The 18985-nt window shown below is 43.3% G+C and overlaps 1 protein-coding gene across 3 annotated transcripts in view; it reads left to right on the forward strand.

The window, feature by feature from the left end:
- Window positions 1-18985, forward strand: part of nid2a (nidogen 2a (osteonidogen)) — a 44185-nt gene that overhangs the window by 22151 nt on the left and 3049 nt on the right. The window contains exons 10-21 of one of the 3 annotated variants that reach the window (XM_034297503.1): window positions 1554-1682; window positions 2447-2572; window positions 2929-3174; window positions 4749-4988; window positions 5368-5607; window positions 6119-6358; window positions 6895-7134; window positions 7514-7753; window positions 11069-11299; window positions 11738-11907; window positions 13927-14056; window positions 14342-14513. In XM_034297503.1, coding sequence (XP_034153394.1) covers window positions 1554-1682; window positions 2447-2572; window positions 2929-3174; window positions 4749-4988; window positions 5368-5607; window positions 6119-6358; window positions 6895-7134; window positions 7514-7753; window positions 11069-11299; window positions 11738-11907; window positions 13927-14056; window positions 14342-14513 — 2404 coding nt within the window. The remainder of the gene's footprint in view (window positions 1-1553; window positions 1683-2446; window positions 2573-2928; window positions 3175-4748; window positions 4989-5367; window positions 5608-6118; window positions 6359-6894; window positions 7135-7513; window positions 7754-11068; window positions 11300-11737; window positions 11908-13926; window positions 14057-14341; window positions 14514-18985) is intronic. The other 2 variants (XM_034297504.1, XM_034297505.1) reach the window with 2 other exon arrangements.

Raw genomic sequence — 18985 nt, forward strand, 5'->3', positions numbered from 1 at the left:
GAGAAATGGGATGAAGGAAGAAGAGGAGGGCACGGGGGAGGTCGAACAGGACAGCGGAGGAGGGGGAAGGTGGAGAGAAGAATGACAGAGACAAAAGGAAAGGAGCGAGACAGGCTTAGTCATGCGTCTGCAATATAGGGAAGTTTGGTAGCCCTTCTCCTCTCCAGTTCTCTCTGGTCTGTCCCTTGTGTGAGGGGAAATGAGAGGAGGGGGGGAGAGTGGGAGGGAGGGTGGGAGGGAAGACCTGAAAGAGCAAAGGGGGCTCTGCATGTCTGGAGATTAATAAACGACACACCACTGGGTTTTGGGCACGAAAACCCCTCTACAGACAGGAACCCAAGGAGGTTCCCTCTCTCCCCAGGCCCAGCTGCCCCTCTCTCTCCAGGCCCAAGCACACTAAGGGCTTGTTGACATTATGGTACATTTTCCGAGACATATCTAATACTCAATCCGCTACATTATTTCGATGTCTAAACGTAAAAAAAAAAGCTTGAGGCGCCAACATCTTAGGTATATCCCTCGAATTTACCGCAGTTGACACCCATGATCCTGCATGGTACGTCTCAAAGTTTATCTCACACTTTATTCTCTCTCTCGTAATGTAAATAAGCCCTAAAACTAGAAAACACATGAGGACACGTAAGAGAACTATAATACACATGCAAAGACAGAGACACACCTATCCATTGCCAATGCTTACCACACCACTCTGCTGGGTGATTCTCTTTAAACTATTTTTCACATGCCTGTTGCAAATTGAGTTACGAAGCCAAGATACAAAGATCTGAAAAAATCTGCAATCAACTATCATTCTGAGAACTAAGATGTCTATTTTTTTCCTTCTTCATACATTTAAAATGTTTGCCTGGATTGCTAAGGGGGACTGCCATTTCGTCACCTGTTAAAATGGGCCCCACACCCAGCCACCCCTGTCATTAGCCTGGATGATCAAAATCAGCTCCCCTGCTGTATTCGCTACAACCATCCCCCAAACGGGCCCCAGGGCTCCCAGGTCCCATTCTCAGATCCCAGGAGGCTCCCAGGCCCCATTCCCAGATCCCAGGAGGAGGTTTCTGAGCCATCCCCCGCCGGCCTCGTGCTGTCATCACACACATGGTTTACATCCATTGGTGCACAGTGACATTCCTTTTCTGGATTCACCAGGATACAAGTAATGGCCTCAACAAATGTCAGTGAATGCCAGGCTAATTCATGTTTAGTGTAATGGGAGAAACCCCATCTAGTGGGAGAAACCCCATCCACTTATGGTTATTATTGTGCAATTACATGACACCATATACATGCATAATACATGACCAGACAACTGTGTTCAAAAAGTATCTCTCCAAATACTGCGTTTATGCGTCGATTGTTTCTTTTACCATATGACCAATGGAAGAACTCTGGCAGACTCAACCAAATGCTCAGAGAAAGCAACCTATGTTTGAATCCAGGTCTAGTCTCTGCAGTGGACACAGACAGTCCACTCAAGTTGATGATCCAATGATACTATTGCTGATAATTATCCGTTGTGTTCTTTTCACTTTCCTCAGACGTGGATGAGTGTGTTGAGGGCCTCAGCCAATGTGGTCCCCACACGCAATGTGTGAACCTCCCAGGCACCCATAGCTGTCATTGTCAGGCCGGCTATGAGTTTGGCTTTGATGGGCGCACCTGCCTAGGTGAGTATTTTGAACTACCAGGATTCTGACCAGACTGCAGGTTTATATTGACCTGCCGCCTTCTAGATGTTTCATTAGCAGCAAGCCGAACTATGCATGCTAAGTATATTACCTTGATTGATTTTTCTTTTCATTTGAGCTGACCATTTGACTGAGGAGATCTTATGTATTCACCTTCATCTGCATTTGACTTGTCGGTGTTGATTTCATTTGCGACTGTAGTTCAACAGTTTGTCGTAGTCATATTGTTATCAGATAAATCTTGTTTTTCTGACTGCACTTGGACTTCAAAGGGAAGGAGCTAGACTGACACGTTTTGTTTGATGCTTCTCACTGCGATGAATCTATATAATCGGGAGGGAATCTGTATAAGCAAGCTTTTTGGGCTGATGTAGGCGAGGGGGCTGAGAGGAAGACTGAATAAGAGAGCCGTAGGGAGCAGATTTTTTTTTCTCTATATCCTTTCCTGGAGAAGATGTGCGTAGGAGACGCAGAGCACAGCTGAGGAGCAGCGGGAGCTCAGGCGATGCTTAACTTCCTGTTTCAATCCCAACAGGCCCCCCAAAACACCCTGTGATCAACCGAACCCCCACCTTTTATTTAACTCCTTCCTCCCTTTCATCGTCCCTGATGTTGGGCGGAGATCTAGAATTGCTAGAATGAACATTCATGCCAGGGTTCTAATGAGTAGGCCACAGAAAATCACTGACACCAGTGTTGTACATTTGGCCAAATGTTTTACACGATTGCTTGTTGTGCCCTAGACATTGACGAGTGCCGCTCTCAGCCCTGCCACCCCCAGGCCACTTGCACCAACACCCTAGGCTCCTTCCAGTGCCAGTGCCAACCCACGTTCCAAGGAGACGGCTTCCAGTGTTTCCCGAGCGATGGTGAAGCTCATTAACCTGTTGTTAGAGCAAACTAATTCAAGATTAGCTGCAGTCTTGCAACACGCACTCGGCCTAATCAGTGTCACTGTATTCCAACTTGCTTCAATCCTCCATTTGAATAAACGTTTACGTTATCTGGACAATATCAAATCTAAATGCTCAAATATAAATTTTTGTGGCTGTTGTAATGTAGCCTGGTGGTTCATTTTGTTTGTATTTGTTTATTGACAAGCTAAATGTGTAGGTCTGTGACATAAACATTTAAAAGTAAGTTACTAGTTTAGGCTTGTTAGAATATAGGCTAGTTATCCTGAACCTTGGCCCTGAGCTCTGTTTCTCTGTGTCTTGTTCCTCAGAAAAAACGGATCGCCCGAAGACCCAGTGTGAACAGCATAGAGACAGTTTAAAGGGTGGGTTTTCTCCCCGGGGGCCGCGACCTGTTCCTGGGGGCTTTGTCCCTCAGTGTGATGAGCAGGGTCAGTACAGAGCCCTGCAGTGTCATGGTTCTACTGGACACTGCTGGTGTGTGGACAGCAGGGGGCAAGAGAGAGCAGGGACAAGGACGCCACCCAGTGCTCCCCCCACCAACTGCGAAAAAACAGGTGAGAGCTGAGACACAGCATCTCATATATACACACTTGAAGAGGCAGTAACCTTTTTGGCTTTCAATGGTATAGAGTAAACATGCTTGTTGTAAATTGTTTTTACAACAAGCAAATAGTTTTTAGAGCAGCACAAAAAAACATTTGTGCTCCCATTCTTTGGTGACAAACATATGCAGGGATTCTGCTGTCTTAGCTTCATGGGGAACCTCGTTCCACCATTGAGGTCCCAGGACAGGAGAGTTTTGACTGGGATGAGCAGAAGCTGCCCTACAGTGAAGGTAGGAAGGCCAAGAGACCTTAAGTGGCAGAATGAATACCTCAAGTAGGGATGTAGGATTTGAGAACTTCCCTGAAGTTAGGAATGGGCATTTTCTATGGTGTTGTACTGGATGCAAGCTTCAATTGGAAACCAGTCTGGGAGGGGGACTCTGTGGAGATTTCCACAGAGATGAACAGGTCTTTAAGAGGACATTCCTACCCCCGCAGAGGAATAGAAGATTGGTATTGTTTGGCGTAAGAAGGGGGAAAAGGAGAAAAAAGTAACCTACAGATAGCAATGACAGGAGAGAACATCTGAGGATATAACAGAGCCAAGTGACTTGGTGCATGGAGAGAACAGGGCCTAGGACCGAGCCCTGGGGGACACCAGTAATGAGAACTCTCAAAGACATAGATCCTCTTCAGGTCACCTGGTAGGAGTGGCTTGCCTGGTAAGATGCAATGGAGGAGTGTTTGACATTAACACACATTTACTAATAGAAATTAATTTTCCTATTATAATTTCATTTTGACAAGCAAATTAATATATCTCAAAAGGTATATACATGTCACAGGGATGATTGAAAGACAGAAATTTCAGTAAGCTTCTAAACCTAAGAAATAAAACATTTTCAAGCCTCATTTGAATGTGATATGGGCAGGTGAAAGCTGCTGATGCACCGGAGTTAGAATATTGCGAAGACATCCAATGGCTCTACCAAACAAGGACTTGAAACAAAAAAAGGACTCCAAACAAAAAAAGGACTACACTAGCACGATCAGTATAACAGAGTTTAGCAAAATCCGTCAATATTGCTAAATTTATGTTGAGATTTTGCTCGTCCTCCATAATGGGTGTATCGTTTTGCATGCAAAGCAGATTTCTACACTCCACCTGGCTAATAATGTGTGAAACAAATCTCACTGTCATAGAAATCTCTTAAACTTTATAAAACAACTTAGGGTACCACAGGATGAATTTCACCTTAGAGCACTACAAATAAAAAATCTCCAATACTGTTCACTTATTCAGAAGGCAAATGTTAGTCTAATGGGAATAAGACTATAATGCCCATACGAGCTAACAAATTGTTTATTTAGATATTTACTGTGAGTATGCATATTTGCATGTTGTTAAGGGAGTTTTTGTCTTTCGCAATGTGTTTCTGAGTGACCCTTAATTATCCCTTACATGCCTCCAGAGATTGCCCTAAAAGGCCCATGACTCGGAGGAAGGCTCTCCTCTAAGTGTGTTGGTTCCTGCCCACTTCCTGTAAAACTGAACCTGTTTAACCCCTTACTTGTCTCTACAGATCATCGTGAAAGGCCTAAGACTGATTGTGAACATCATAGAGACAGTGTCCAGACAACCAGTCCTGAGGGGTACCCTATCGTTGGGGCCTTTGTTCCCCAGTGTGATGAGCACGGCCAGTACAGAGACCTCCAGTGTCACGGTTCTACTGGACACTGCTGGTGTGTGGACAACCGGGGGCAGGAGAGGGCCGGAACCAGGAAAGCACCTGGTGCTGGACAGCCTAACTGTAATGAACCAGGTGAGAATAGTTTCATAACGTGTCTGTTTAGTGAAATATGTCTTCCACGTGGAAACACTTGATGGCTTCAACATCCAATAAAGCAGGTCTGTCTGACTTTGGCTGAAACTATCAAGTTCAATACCATAGCTATTAACCCAAACTAGTAAAGAATACTTGATTTTGGCTGGTTGGTGAAGTTGCCATTGGGGTTAGATAAAAATTTCTCCCATACCCATTTATTTTAAGCTTTGGATCCAGCTACCATACACAATAGCTAGCGTGCTAGCTCCTGTTGTAAACAATAATAAAGCAAACAGCATTTATCAAGCTTACACATCAACCTCTACAGGGAATAATTTAATTATTGTATAGTTCACCACTTTATCTTTAACCACAGATCATCGTGAAAGGCCTAAGACTGACTGTGAACATCATAGAGACAGTGTCCAGACAACCAGTCCTGAGGGGTACCCTATCGTTGGGGCCTTTGTTCCCCAGTGTGATGAGCACGGCCAGTACAGAGACCTCCAGTGTCACGGTTCTACTGGACACTGCTGGTGTGTGGACAACAGGGGGCAGGAGAGGGCCGGAACTAGGAAAGCACCTGGTGCTGGACAACCTAACTGTAATGAACCAGGTGAGAACTGAGAGAAGTTTACATTTTTATTTTTGACAGTTTTTCTTCCTTTTTGATTTTGTGATACCCAATGTACGGTGATGGACTTGTTGAAACATTTCCACAGCCAATTTGTGTTCTTGTTAAGCACTTGTAGGTAAGCAACTTATCTAGCTCTGTTAGTAAGACGTTAGCTTTAGTAATCCAACCAGATACTAATTGTTTAAGTGAGTCATTGTTGTATTTTTGTTTTTTGTTGTGTTTATTTGTGACTGGGAAGAAAAAAGGTTTGACTGGGGTTCCCAAACTTTTCAGCCCGTAGCCCTATTTTGCCATCACATTTTCCCATAAATTGTAACATACATTTTGTCAGCACCATCCGCACTGGGGAAGCAATCGTCAGAACGGGTTGTCTTGCCAAATTGCATATTAGCTCACTTAATGTTAGATGGGGGAGAGTGCTCCTCAAAGTGTGTTGGTTCCAGTCTATTTGCTGATGGTTAACAGTTTAACCCCTTACTTGTCTCTACAGATCATCGTGAAAGGCCTAAGACTGACTGTGAACATCATAGAGACAGTGTCCAGACAACCAGTCCTGAGGGGTACCCTATCGTTGGGGCCTTTGTTCCCCAGTGTGATGAGCACGGCCAGTACAGAGACCTCCAGTGTCACGGTTCTACTGGACACTGCTGGTGTGTGGACAACCGGGGGCAGGAGAGGGCCGGAACCAGGAAAGCACCTGGTGCTGGACAGCCTAACTGTAATGAACCAGGTGAGAACTGAGAGAAGTTTACATTTTGGTTTTTGACAGTTTTTCTTCCTTTTTGATTTTGTGATACCCAATGTACGGTGATGGACTTGTTGAAACATTTCCACAGCCGATTTGTGTACTTGTTAAGCACTTGTAGGTAAGCAACTTATCTAGCTCTGTTAGTAAGACGTTAGCTTTAGTAATCCAACCAGATACTAATTGTTTAAGTGAGTCATTGTTGTATTTTTGTTTTTTGTTGTGTTTATTTGTGACTGGGAAGAAAAGGTTTGACTAGTGTTCCCAAACTTTTTAGCCCATAGTTCTATTTTGACATTTCATTTTCCCATAAATTGTAGCAAAAATAGTCTCAGCCCCATCCAGACTGTGGAAGCAATCATCAGAACGGGTTGTCTTGCCAAATTACATATTAGCTCACTTAATGTTAGATGGGGAAGAGTGCTCCTCAAAGAGTGTTGGTTCCAGTCTATTTCCTGATTAGCATTTAACAGTTAAGTGGTTTAATGGTTAAACTATTAACCCCTTACTTGTCTCTACAGATCATCGTGAAAGGCCTAAGACTGACTGTGAACATCATAGAGACAGTGTCCAGACAACCAGTCCTGAGGGGTACCCTATCGTTGGGGCCTTTGTTCCCCAGTGTGATGAGCACGGCCAGTACAGAGACCTCCAGTGTCACGGTTCTACTGGACACTGCTGGTGTGTGGACAACCGGGGGCAGGAGAGGGCCGGAACCAGGAAAGCACCTGGTGCTGGACAGCCTAACTGTAATGAACCAGGTGAGAATAGTTTCATAACGTGTCTGTTTAGTGAAATATGTCTTCCACGTGGAAACACTTGATGGCTTCAACATCCAATAAAGCAGGTCTGTCTGACTTTGGCTGAAACTATCAAGTTCAATACCCTAGCTATTAACCCAAACTAATAAAGAATACTTGATTTTGGCTGGTTGGTGAAGTTGCCATTGGGGTTAGATAAAAATTTCTCCCATACCCATTTATTTTAAGCTTTGGATCCAGCTACCATACACAATAGCTAGCGTGCTAGCTCCTGTTGTAAACAATAATAAAGCAAACAGCATTTATCAAGCTTACACATCAACCTCTACAGGGAATAATTTAATTATTGTATAGTTCACCACTTTATCTTTAACCACAGATCATCGTGAAAGGCCTAAGACTGACTGTGAACATCATAGAGACAGTGTCCAGACAACCAGTCCTGAGGGGTACCCTATCGTTGGGGCCTTTGTTCCCCAGTGTGATGAGCACGGCCAGTACAGAGACCTCCAGTGTCACGGTTCTACTGGACACTGCTGGTGTGTGGACAACCGGGGGCAGGAGAGGGCCGGAACCAGGAAAGCACCTGGTGCTGGACAGCCTAACTGTAATGAACCAGGTGAGAATAGTTTTAATTCTAGAAAAGCACATCATCTGAAGACACCATTGTATTTGTATGCTTGGTATTTAATTAATTACATTTGATTATGCATGGTCTTGTCTCGTTACAACAACTTGTCCAATGCACATCTTGCCCAGCCGTTCTTATTATCACACTGCTCACTCCTCAAACAGGAGGTCTATGCTGGCACATGCACTGACGGTAAACACATTCACCAGATTAGGCTTGTTTGCACCCGGACCTACCACAAGGGGTTGCTAGATGTTATTAAGGCATGACAGCCCTGTCCGACATCCACCCCTCAAATGCTTTGCCCTCTGCTTGACCCCGGTCACTGATGGTATGCGAACAGCTGTGTACTTAGTGTACTGTGACGCAAAGACTGGTATAGTTACATTTGAGTCCAGGTCAGTTTCAGGTGACTGTAGTATTGATGAGCTGCTGCTGTACTCCACCTGCAATGACAACATATTTTACTATTTAACAGAACTACTGGAACCTGAAGGGTGGGGTGGGGGGGCATAACATAAGCTTGCAGTAAATGACTACTGAAAATAAACAGGCATATGCCTGCATTTATGTAACCTTTAACCTATGCCACAATATCACTGTTATTGTGTAAAAGTAATCTTTTTATTTTATCATTAACTCCATCTCTTCTTTCTTATCCTCTCTGCTGTCTTCTATCCTCTGTTCCACTGTGGTCTACTCTCTCCTCTTCCATGTCCCCTGATGGCTCTCTCTGTACCATTCTGTCCCTCATTATCAAGACTCTTGTCTCTTCCCTGCCTACTGAACTAATGCATACACTTGTAAAAAACACAAAGCATAACCTTTAAAAAAATATATATAATAATTGTCTCCTATTAATAAGGTTATTCAGGTTAAGGTAAATACAAAACTTAATTCAACTTTACACTGAAGTTGCCTGACACTCCTGTCCCTAGTTAGCTTATTAACGCAAACATGCAAGCAAACAAATTGGTACCTGTAAAATGAACTTAACAGAATCACTGTAGAATACACTTTTAGTAATTTAATGCACTTTAGTTTCTCCAAACAATGTGACAAAACTTTGTATTTACTCCCAGTCCATAGGGATAACTTTGAGTAAAACGTCAACTAAGTGTTTTTGTTTCCTGTGTTGTTATTAAAAATCTTTCATCTTTACTGGCCAGTTAGCCAACAAAAATTTGAAAAACTGAACTTACCCCATATGTCCTCACTAAAATTGTCGGTTTCACAGTGTTTTATGTGCCCGGACAGCCAATAAATCTTTATATAAAACTGAGGTACTTTTCCCCCTCCTACTCAATTTCTTCTCTTTTTATTATAATTTTTTTTTTTACATATTTATTTGTCCCTCATTGGCATCCACCTTTTCCGGCAAGTCTCTGTTTTTTCGCCCAGAATTTCTCCTATGCTATAAAAAGTTCCTCTATTTGAGTCATGCCTCCAGACTCCATTGTTGTTTCATCTTTGTTGGCAGAGGAAGACACTTTTGGGCGGAAATCCTCTGTGTAAAACCCTCCTACCGCAAACCAACCAGTTCATGGTTTGTGCAGGTCCGCGGTTGACATACGTGGAGCCAGGTGCTTATAGACCTGGCAGTGCGGGCCTGGGTGGCTCACTGCGGGGTCCGCGGGCCCTATCCAGACGCGTTTGACATTGAAGTAAAAAATCAGCCTTTAGAGCGCCGTGCATCTCTCTGACAAAACCTATGTTTTTTTTACTCTAAAGAATCCTTCCAGAATTTACTGAAGGACAGACCTCATCCATTCAAGCCATTTTCAGTTGGGTTCCAGTCCGGGGACTGAAAGTGCAATTCCAATATGTTGATTTTGTGACAGTTTTTTGACTGTTCTTCATGGGTTTTAATGTTTGTTTGAGGTTATAGTGTTACTGGAAGACCCACTTGCAGCTACTGGCGGCCAGGATATGGTACCGTCATTGACCTTAACAAGGGCCCCTTGCTTTAGTCCATAATTTCTATGTAATTATACGCCAGGCAGGTCGTTTGATAATAGGGTTTGTTTTTCCTGCTTAACCATCCTTCTGCTTCAACAGTGTCCAATGTGGTTGACTAGTGGGGCACATTTTTTCCTGGCCCTATTTTGATTTTTTGGAAGGCTAAGGGGTTAGTGTTAGGCATAACCTGTAAGGTTTAGGCATTTCAGATAGGTTAGGTTTATGCATAAAGCTTAGGTGATTGAGGTTATAGTTAGAGTAAGGTTAAGGGTTAAGATTAGTAAAAATACTTTTTGATAGCTAAGTAAATGTGTGTATGAGAGTCAGAAGATAAGTATTTGTGGTTCTTGGCCCAGGACCGTAGATCACCTTCCCCAACAGCTGGGGCACTTTTATGGTACCTATAATGCACCTTTACAGTCACAGGTTCCAGAGCCATTCGTGGGCCCTTATAAGGGCAATGTACGATTTCTAGCCGAGTTGTAGCGTTTCCCATGTATGCATTACTCATGGAGCACTTCCCTTCCAGCTGAATTGAATCCTAGGAAATGTACCTCTGTCTGACTGCGGTTGTTTACAATATTGAGTCATCTTCAAAGAACAACTTTTCAAATGCGACACTGTCCATACACTTAACATGCGGTAGGTTGGTAGGTTTGTCTTATAGTCAAACTGTTGAGCGTGCATGCATGAGTTAAAGATAACACATTGTAATGCTTATATAACATCTTAGTCATACTAGGAACACACATTTTAAACAGGAAAAATGTTTCATGAGCTAAAATAAATGATACCAGAAAGGTTCCATACACACAAAAAGATTTGTGCAGACATTTGTTTCCATTTTGGAACTTCCATTCACGTAACGGATGTGATACATCAAGAAACTGATTAAACAGCAAAATAATTAACGAGATGCACATTGTGATAGCTACAATACACAGGCAATCAAAAACATGCTTTTTATAGATGCCCGAGTTATAAACAAACTATAAATTTCAATGCTGTTGAAATATGGCTGGTTGTATATCATTTGGATAGTATCATTATAGTTTGTTTGGTTTTAGGGTGTTGGTCAAGGTTATTGTTAAGGTTAGGGTAAGTGGACAGTTATAAAGGTGACAGATGACCCAGCCGTAGAGCATCTGACCAGTAACTGAAAGTAGATAGGAAAAAAATATCTCTTCTCTTGAGCAAGTGAGTAAACCCTTATTGCTACTTTAAGTGCCTCTGGAAGAAGGTGTCTGCTGAACAAACACATTTAAAATAAGTGTCACTAACAGTTTCACTTCTACTGAACATTTACAACCCATGTTTCTTCTTCCTTTGTCTCATGTCCTTCAGAGGTCCTTCCCCCCACCCAGCGCCCGGATACAGTGTGCGAGCGTTGGCGGGCCAGCCTTGTGGACCACTACGGGGGCAAACCCGAGCCGCAACACTACCTGCCCCAGTGTGACCGCGAGGGCCAGTTCAACCCCGTCCAGTGCTACGGCGACAGCAGCTACTGCTGGTGCGTGGACCGGGATGGCCGCGAGGTGGCTGGGACCCGCTCTCACGATGTGGTCAAGCCTGCCTGTGAGTCCCGTGGCTAAAGCTGCTGGCCATCTTTTCATGTTGTGATGTTTACGGAGTATAGAGTAACTTGGTTACATACTGTTCTTGTCTTGAGAAGGTCTAAGCTTAGCTTCTGAATGTCATAGAGTCAAAAGATAGAGGTATAGAGTCTCACATTCCTCCAGCTTTGTATATAGGTTACATCATCAATGCATTTCTTGGTATAGAATGGTAAAAATTTGCTAATTAAAATAAATAAATTAATGAATAATAACTAATTCTGGTGGTGCCCAATTTTAGGGCACCACCAGGACTACACCATTAGAAGTTGAATACATAACATGAACACATAAGGACCAACTTCAAGTTGTCCCATACATCTCCAGGCCACTTTACATATGACATGTCGTTTTTTAATGCAGTGTCTGTCTTTTACTCTCACTTCCTTCCTCTCTACAGGTATCCCCACTGTAGCCCCTCCCACTATGCACCCTCTACCTCGCCCTGATATGACCCCGCCCCCCTCAGGCACTTTCCTCCTGTATGCCCAGGGACAACAGATTGGGGCACTCCCTCTCAAAGGCACACACATGGACTTGGAGCGCTCTTCCACACTACTTGCTTTGCATGTAAGGAAGGATAGTAAACTACTCCCTACTAGTCTCTGCTAGTCTGAGTAGTTAGTTACAGTGGCCCTGCTAGCTGCAACAGCAAAGAGCTTAATCTGGTGCAGGGCTCTCTAACCCTGTTCCTGAAGTGTCTTCCTAGTTTTAACACCAACCCTGTTTCCTCAGAGCTACCCCCCTGCAGGTTTTAACACCAGCCTGTTCTTTGAGAGCTAGCTTCCTGTAGGTTTTAACACCAACCTTGTTATTTAAGAGCGACAATGTATAAAAAAAAGTCTACACACCCCTGTTAAAATGGCAGGTAAATAATGTCAGAATTTTTCCACCTTTAATGTGACCTATAACATGAAAAATTAAATTGAAAAACAAACTGAAACCTTTGAGGGGGTAAAATAAAAAACTCACAATAACCTGGTTGCATAAGTGTGCACACCCTCTTGTAACTGGTAAGTATGCACACCCTTAAACTAATACTTTGTTGAAGCACCTTTTGGTTTTATTACATCACTCAGTCTTTTTGGGTAGGAGTCTATTAGCATGGCACATCTTGACGTGGAAATATTTGCCCACTCTTCTTTGCTAAACCACTCCAAATCTGTCAGATTGCGCGGACATCTCCTGTGCACAGCCTTCTTCAGATCAACCCACAGCTGTTGAATTGGATTCAGGTCTGGGCTTTGGCTGGGCCATTCCAAAACGTTAACCTTCTTCTGGTGAAGCCATGCTTTTGTGGATTTGGATGTGTGCTTTGGGTCGTTGTCGTGCTGAAAAGTGAACTTCCTCCTCATCTTCAGCTTTCTAACAAACCCCTGAAGGTTTTGTGCCAACATTTCCTGGTATTTGGAACTGTTCATAATTCCCTCCACCCTGACTAAAGCACTGGTTCCAGCTGAAGAAAAACAGCCCCAAAGCATGACCACCATGCTTCACTGTGGGTATGGTGTTCTTTGGGTGATGTGCAGTGATGTTTTTGCGCCAAACATACCTTTTGGAATTATGGCCAAAAAGTTCAACCTTGGTTTCATCAGACCATAACACATTTTCCCACGTGCTTTTGGGGGACTTGGTGTTTTGTTTTTGCAAACTTCAGCCGGGCTTGAATGTTTTTCTTTGTAAGAAAAGACTTCCATCTTGCCACCCTACACTATAGCCCATTCATATGAAGAATATGGGAGTTTGATGTCACATGTAGCACACAGCCAGTACTTGCCAGGAATTCCTGCGGTTCTTGTAATGTTGCTGTAGGGCCACCTGGAAGCCTCCCAATTTTCAATTTCAATCAATTTTGGAGGGACGTCCAGTTCTTGGTAATATCTCTGTTGTGCCATATTTTCTCCACTTGATGACTGTCTTCACTGGGTTCCATGTTATATCTAATGCTTTGGAAATTATTTTGTAACCTTCTCCTGACTGATATCTTTCAACAATGAGATCCCTTCTGATGCTTTGGAAGCTCTCTGCGGACCATGGCTTTTGATCTGAGATGCAACTAAGAAAATGTCAGGAAAATCCTACAGGAATAGCTGAACTTTATTTGTGATTAATCAGAGTCACTTTAAAATATGACAGGTGTGTAATTACTTCTATTTAACATGGGTTTGAATGTGATTCTGAAAACAGCCACATCACCTGTTACAAGAGGATGTGCACACTTATGCAACCAGGTTATTGTAAGGTTTTTATTTTTCATTTTCCCCCCTCGAAGATTTCAGTTTGTTTTACAATTGAATTGTTAACATTATAAGTCACATAAAAATTTTAAATATGTAATCTTGCATTTTAACAGGGGTGTGTAGACTTTTTATATCCACTGTATCTTCCTATAGGTTTTAACACCAACCCTGTTCTTTGAGAGCTATTTTCCTGTAGGATTTAACACCAACCCTGTTCCATGAGAGCTATCCTCCTGCACCACCACTGTATTTTAAGAAGCATATCATATTTGTTATCTCTTTTCATGACTAAACTACAAACAGTTTTCAAACAGCAAATTGTATGGCTGACATGAAGGTGTTTTCACAGGGCTCCATTGTGGTGGGCATCGACTACGACTGCAGGGAGGGAAAAGTGTACTGGACAGACCTGGCAGGCAGGACCATCAACAGAGCCAAAATGGAGCCTGGGGCCGAGCCTGAGACTCTTATCAACACAGGTACACTAAAACCCCCTGCTAACATGGTTAACCAGGGTGTATCACACCTGACATAGTCAACACTGGTATACTGTAATACGTATGACCAACAAGTATAACAAATTGCCAACTTAAACTTAGTTGGTAAAGCAAGGCACTTGCAAAATTAAGGTTGTTGCAACACAGTTTAACACTGTTGTAAAACAGACCGTACCAGCACAGTTAACACACTATTTTCCCCCAGTTACCAGAGTCACCTTCAGAGGTATAGTTACTGAATCTCCTATATGACTATATTGCCCATAGGTCTGACCAGTCCTGAGGGCTTGGCGGTGGATGTACAGCGCAGGGCCATGTTCTGGGTGGACAGCACACCAGACAAGATTGAACGTGCCAACCTGGACGGTAGCGGAAGAAAGACTATTTTTGATACAGACCTGGTCAACCCCCGCGCCATCATTGTGGACTCATCCACTGGGTAAGGTTGAGGTTTAGTGTGGGTCATATCAAGTTCTCTCGCAGGGTTGTGCGTATAACATTTGAATGGTGAAAGCATAACGTGTACATGGGTGTGTAGTGTAGGCCAGTGTTCCTGGAGAACCTAAAGCGTGCAGGATTGAACTGACCAAGCCCTGTTCATTCACTGTCCAGCGTGATGTGCTGTATAAATAGTGAACCCTGTTGCACCTCAACACTTCATGACCAGGGGAGTTCTGTCCTTGCAACCACAGAAAGTTAACTAAGCATGAAAGAAACGCCCGAAACTAGATCCCACAAATACTAGTCTTGATGGAAAGGGGGAGAAACAGTAGGGGGAGGTACTCTTCTGCAGTGTTCGACCAATCCAGGAAATGTGGATGAGTAAAGAGGGGGCGTCCCCATGTTAACATTCAAAAGCTGAAGTGGCATCGCAGGCTCTGTCTTTCCATTACCCTCTGCTCTATATGGTGCAGTACTTTTAATCAGAACCCAAAATAACATTGGGAATTTGTGCCATTGGATATTCACATTTGGCCTGAGAAAATGAGGAAGACGACAAATAAAATACTGGGTTAAACAGGGAAAGAAATAGATGGAAACCGGAAGATGGAGAGAAAGAGGGGAGTTAGAGAAATAGTTGAGATGGGGAGTACAAAGTGACAAATCCATATATGTATAAATATATACATATATAAATATATACACAGTATCTCACAAAAGTGAGTACACCCCTCACATTTTTGTAAATATTTGATTACATGTTTTTATGTGACAACACTGAAGAAAGGACACTTTGCTACAATGTAAAGTAGTGAGTGTACAGCTTGTATAACAGTGTATATTTGCTTTCCCCTCAAAATAATGAGTACAACCCTAAGTGAAAATGTCCGGATTGGGCCCAATTAGCCATTTTCCCTCCCTGGTGTCATGTGACTTGTTAGTGTTACAAGGTCTCAGGTGTGAATGGGGAGCAGGTGTGTTAAATTCGCTCTCACACTCCCTCTTACTGGTCACTGGAAATTCAACATGGCATCTCATGGCAAAGAACTCTCTTAGGATCTGAAAAAAAATATTGTTGCTTTACATAAAAATGGCCTAGACTATAAGAAGATTGCCAAGACCCTGAAACTGAGCTGCAGCACGGTGGCCAAGACCATATAGCGGTTTAACAGGACAGGTTCCACTCAGAACAGGCTTCGCCATTGTCGACCAAAGGAGTTGAGTGCACATGCTCAGCGTCATATCCAGAGGTTGTCTTTGGGAAATAGACGTATGAGTGCTGCCAGCATTGCTGCAGAGGTTGAAGGGTTGGGGGGTCAGCCTGTCAGTGCTCAGACCATACGCCGCACACTGCATCAAATTGGTCTGCATGGCTGTCGTCCCAGAAGGAAGCCTCTTCTAAAGATGATGCACAAGATAGCCCGCAAACAGTTTGCTGAAGACTAGCAGACTAAGGACATGGATTACTGGAACCATGTCCTGTGGTCTGATGAGACCAAGATAAACATATTTGGTTCAGAATAAGCGTGCCGCACAAGCCCTGAAAAGTGAAGCCAAAACGTCTCGATCGCCCCCTGGTGAGTGGTCCCAGTATAGGTCATAAATCCCGCCCTCCCCATGTTATTCAATGGGACGCGAGACCAACTAAACAATTAAATTACCCTTCAAATATATTTTTTCCGAAGCTGGTTTCTGTCATTTACTGTAGTTTGTATCACCCTAATGTAAATTCAAGAGTTTGTTTTTAAAATAAGTTTGTTTTTAGTTAGTTATTTAATGCTCTAAAAACGGTGGTGTGACGTCGTGATTCACAGCTGTGATTGACAGCTATCTGAGCCGAGGAGCCACTGAATCTTCGGAGGACTGAGGAGATTGGAACTTTACATTTAATCTCTAAATTTCTATAATTTCACACGGACATAATGGGTTGTTCTGCAGTACATTGTGCTAACCGATCTGGCATTTCCAATCGATCTTTGAATTTTTTTCGGTAAGTTAAATTTATAAGCTATTTAATTAGTAAATAAATGTAATGGGCTAGCTAACGTTAGCTAAAAGACAACAAGCCTCGTGAATAGCCATGTTAATAGCTAGCAGGTGATCGTTAGCTAGAAGTTACCAATTATTTTTATATTATGCCTATTCTAAATTAAGGTTAAACATGATGTAAGTTAGGCTATAACATATCGTCTAGGTTTAACAAGCAAAGGTTGTACTGTACTTGGACTTGCGATTGATTACGGTATGTTCTGCGAGGGAGAGTGAGGGCGGGGCACAGGGGTGGGGCTTTACTTCCTTCTCGCTACTGCGCATAACTACTGCGCAGAACTGGTCCCAAGATCGCTATCTGCGCAGACGCAAGTCCAAGATGTCAGCGCCGTATCAGGACACTGGTGGCTTCATTTTTCACCAATGGAAAAGAGCGAAAGGGCGTCGTCCATTATATATACAGTCTATGGTTCAGATGGTGTTAAGCGTGTGTGGCGGCAACCAGATGAGGAGTACAAAGTCTAGTGTGTCTTGCCTACAGTCAAGCATGGTGGTGGGAGTGTCATGGTCTGGGGCTGCATGAGTGCTGCCGGCACTGGGGAGCTACAGTTGAGGGAACTGAGGGAACCATAAATGCCAACATATACTGTGACATACTGAAGCAGAGCATGATCCTCTCTCTTCAGAGACTGGGCCTCAGGGCAGTATTCCAACATGATAACGACCCCAAACACACCTCCAAGATGACCACTGCCTTGCTAAAGAAGCAGAGGGTAAAGGTGGTTGGAGTGTCTCCAGACCTAAACCCTACTGAGCATCTGTGAGGCATCCTCAAACGGAAGGTGGAGGAGCGCAAGGTCTCTAACATCCACTAGTTCTGTGATGTCGTCATGGAGAAGTGGAAGAGGACTCTAGTTGCACCTTGTGAAGCTGTGGTGAACTCCATGCTCAAGAGGGTTAAGGCAGTACTCATTTTTGTTGCCAACGGTTTAGACATTAATGGCTGTGTGTTGTGTTATTTTGAGGGGACAGCAAATGTACACTGTTATACAAGCTGTACACTCACTACTTCACATTGTAGCAAAGTGTCATTTCTTCAGTGTTGTCACATGAACAGATATAATCAAATATTTACAAAAATGTGATGAACAGATATAATCAAATATTTACAAAAATGTGAGGGGTGTACTAACTTTTGTGAGATACTGTGTATATATATATATATATATATATATATATATATATATATACACACACTCACCTAAAGGATTATTAGGAACACCTGTTCAATTTCTCATTAATGCAATTATCTAATCAACCACATGGCAGTTGCTTCAATGCATTTAGGAGTGTGGTCCTGGTCAAGACAATCTCCTGAACTCCAAACTGAATGTCAGAATGGGAAAGAAAGGTGATTTAAGCAATTTTGAGCGTGGCATGGTTGTTGGTGCCAGAAGGGCCAGTCTGAGTATTTCACAATCTGCTCAGTTACTGGGATTTTCACGCACAACCATTTCTAGGGTTTACAAAGAATGGCGTGAAAAGGGAAAAATATCCAGTATGCGGCAGTCCTGTGGGCGAAAATGCCTTGTTGATGCTAGAGGTCAGAGGAGAATGGGCCGACTGATTCAAGCTGATAGAAGAGCAACTTTGACTGAAATAACCACTTGTTACAACCGAGGTATGCAGCAAAGCATTTGTGAAGCCACAACACGCACAACCTTGAGGCGGATGGGCTACAACAGCAGAAGACCCCACCGGGTACCACTCATCTCCACTACAAATAGGAAAAAGAGGCTACAATTTGCACTAGCTCACCAAAATTGGACAGTTGAAGACTGGAAGAATGTTGCCTGGTCTGATGAGTCTCGATTTCTGTTGAGACATTCAGATGGTAGAGTCAGAATTTGGCGTAAACAGAATAAGAACATGGATCCATCATGCCTTGTTACCACTGTGCAGGCTGGTGGTGGTGGTGTAATGGTGTGGGGGATGTTTTCGTGGCACACTTTAGGCCCCTTAGTGCCAATTGGGCATTGTTTAAATGCCACGGCCTACCTGAGCATTGTTTCTGACCATGTCCATCCCTTTATGACCACCATGTACCCGTCCTCTGATGGCTACTTCCAGCAGGATAATGCACCATGTCACAAAGCTTGAATCATTTCAAATTGGTTTCTTGAACATGACAATGAGTTCACTGAACTGAAATGGCCCCTACAGCCACCAGATCTCAACCCAATAGAGCATCTTTGGGATGTGGTGGAACAGGAGCTTCGTGCCCTGGATGTGCATCCCACAAATCTCCATCAACTGCAAGATGCTATCCTATCAATATTGGCCAACATTTCTAAAGAATGCTTTCAGCACCTTGTTGAATCAATGCCACGTAGAATTGTATACTGTCTCTGTCACTTCCATCTCTTCCTTTCTGGATCCTGACTGATTGAAATGCTTTGCTGGCATGACCAGATTATACAT

This window comes from Esox lucius, chromosome 15 (assembly GCF_011004845.1).
Source record: "Esox lucius isolate fEsoLuc1 chromosome 15, fEsoLuc1.pri, whole genome shotgun sequence".
Classification (NCBI taxonomy): domain Eukaryota; kingdom Metazoa; phylum Chordata; class Actinopteri; order Esociformes; family Esocidae; genus Esox; species Esox lucius.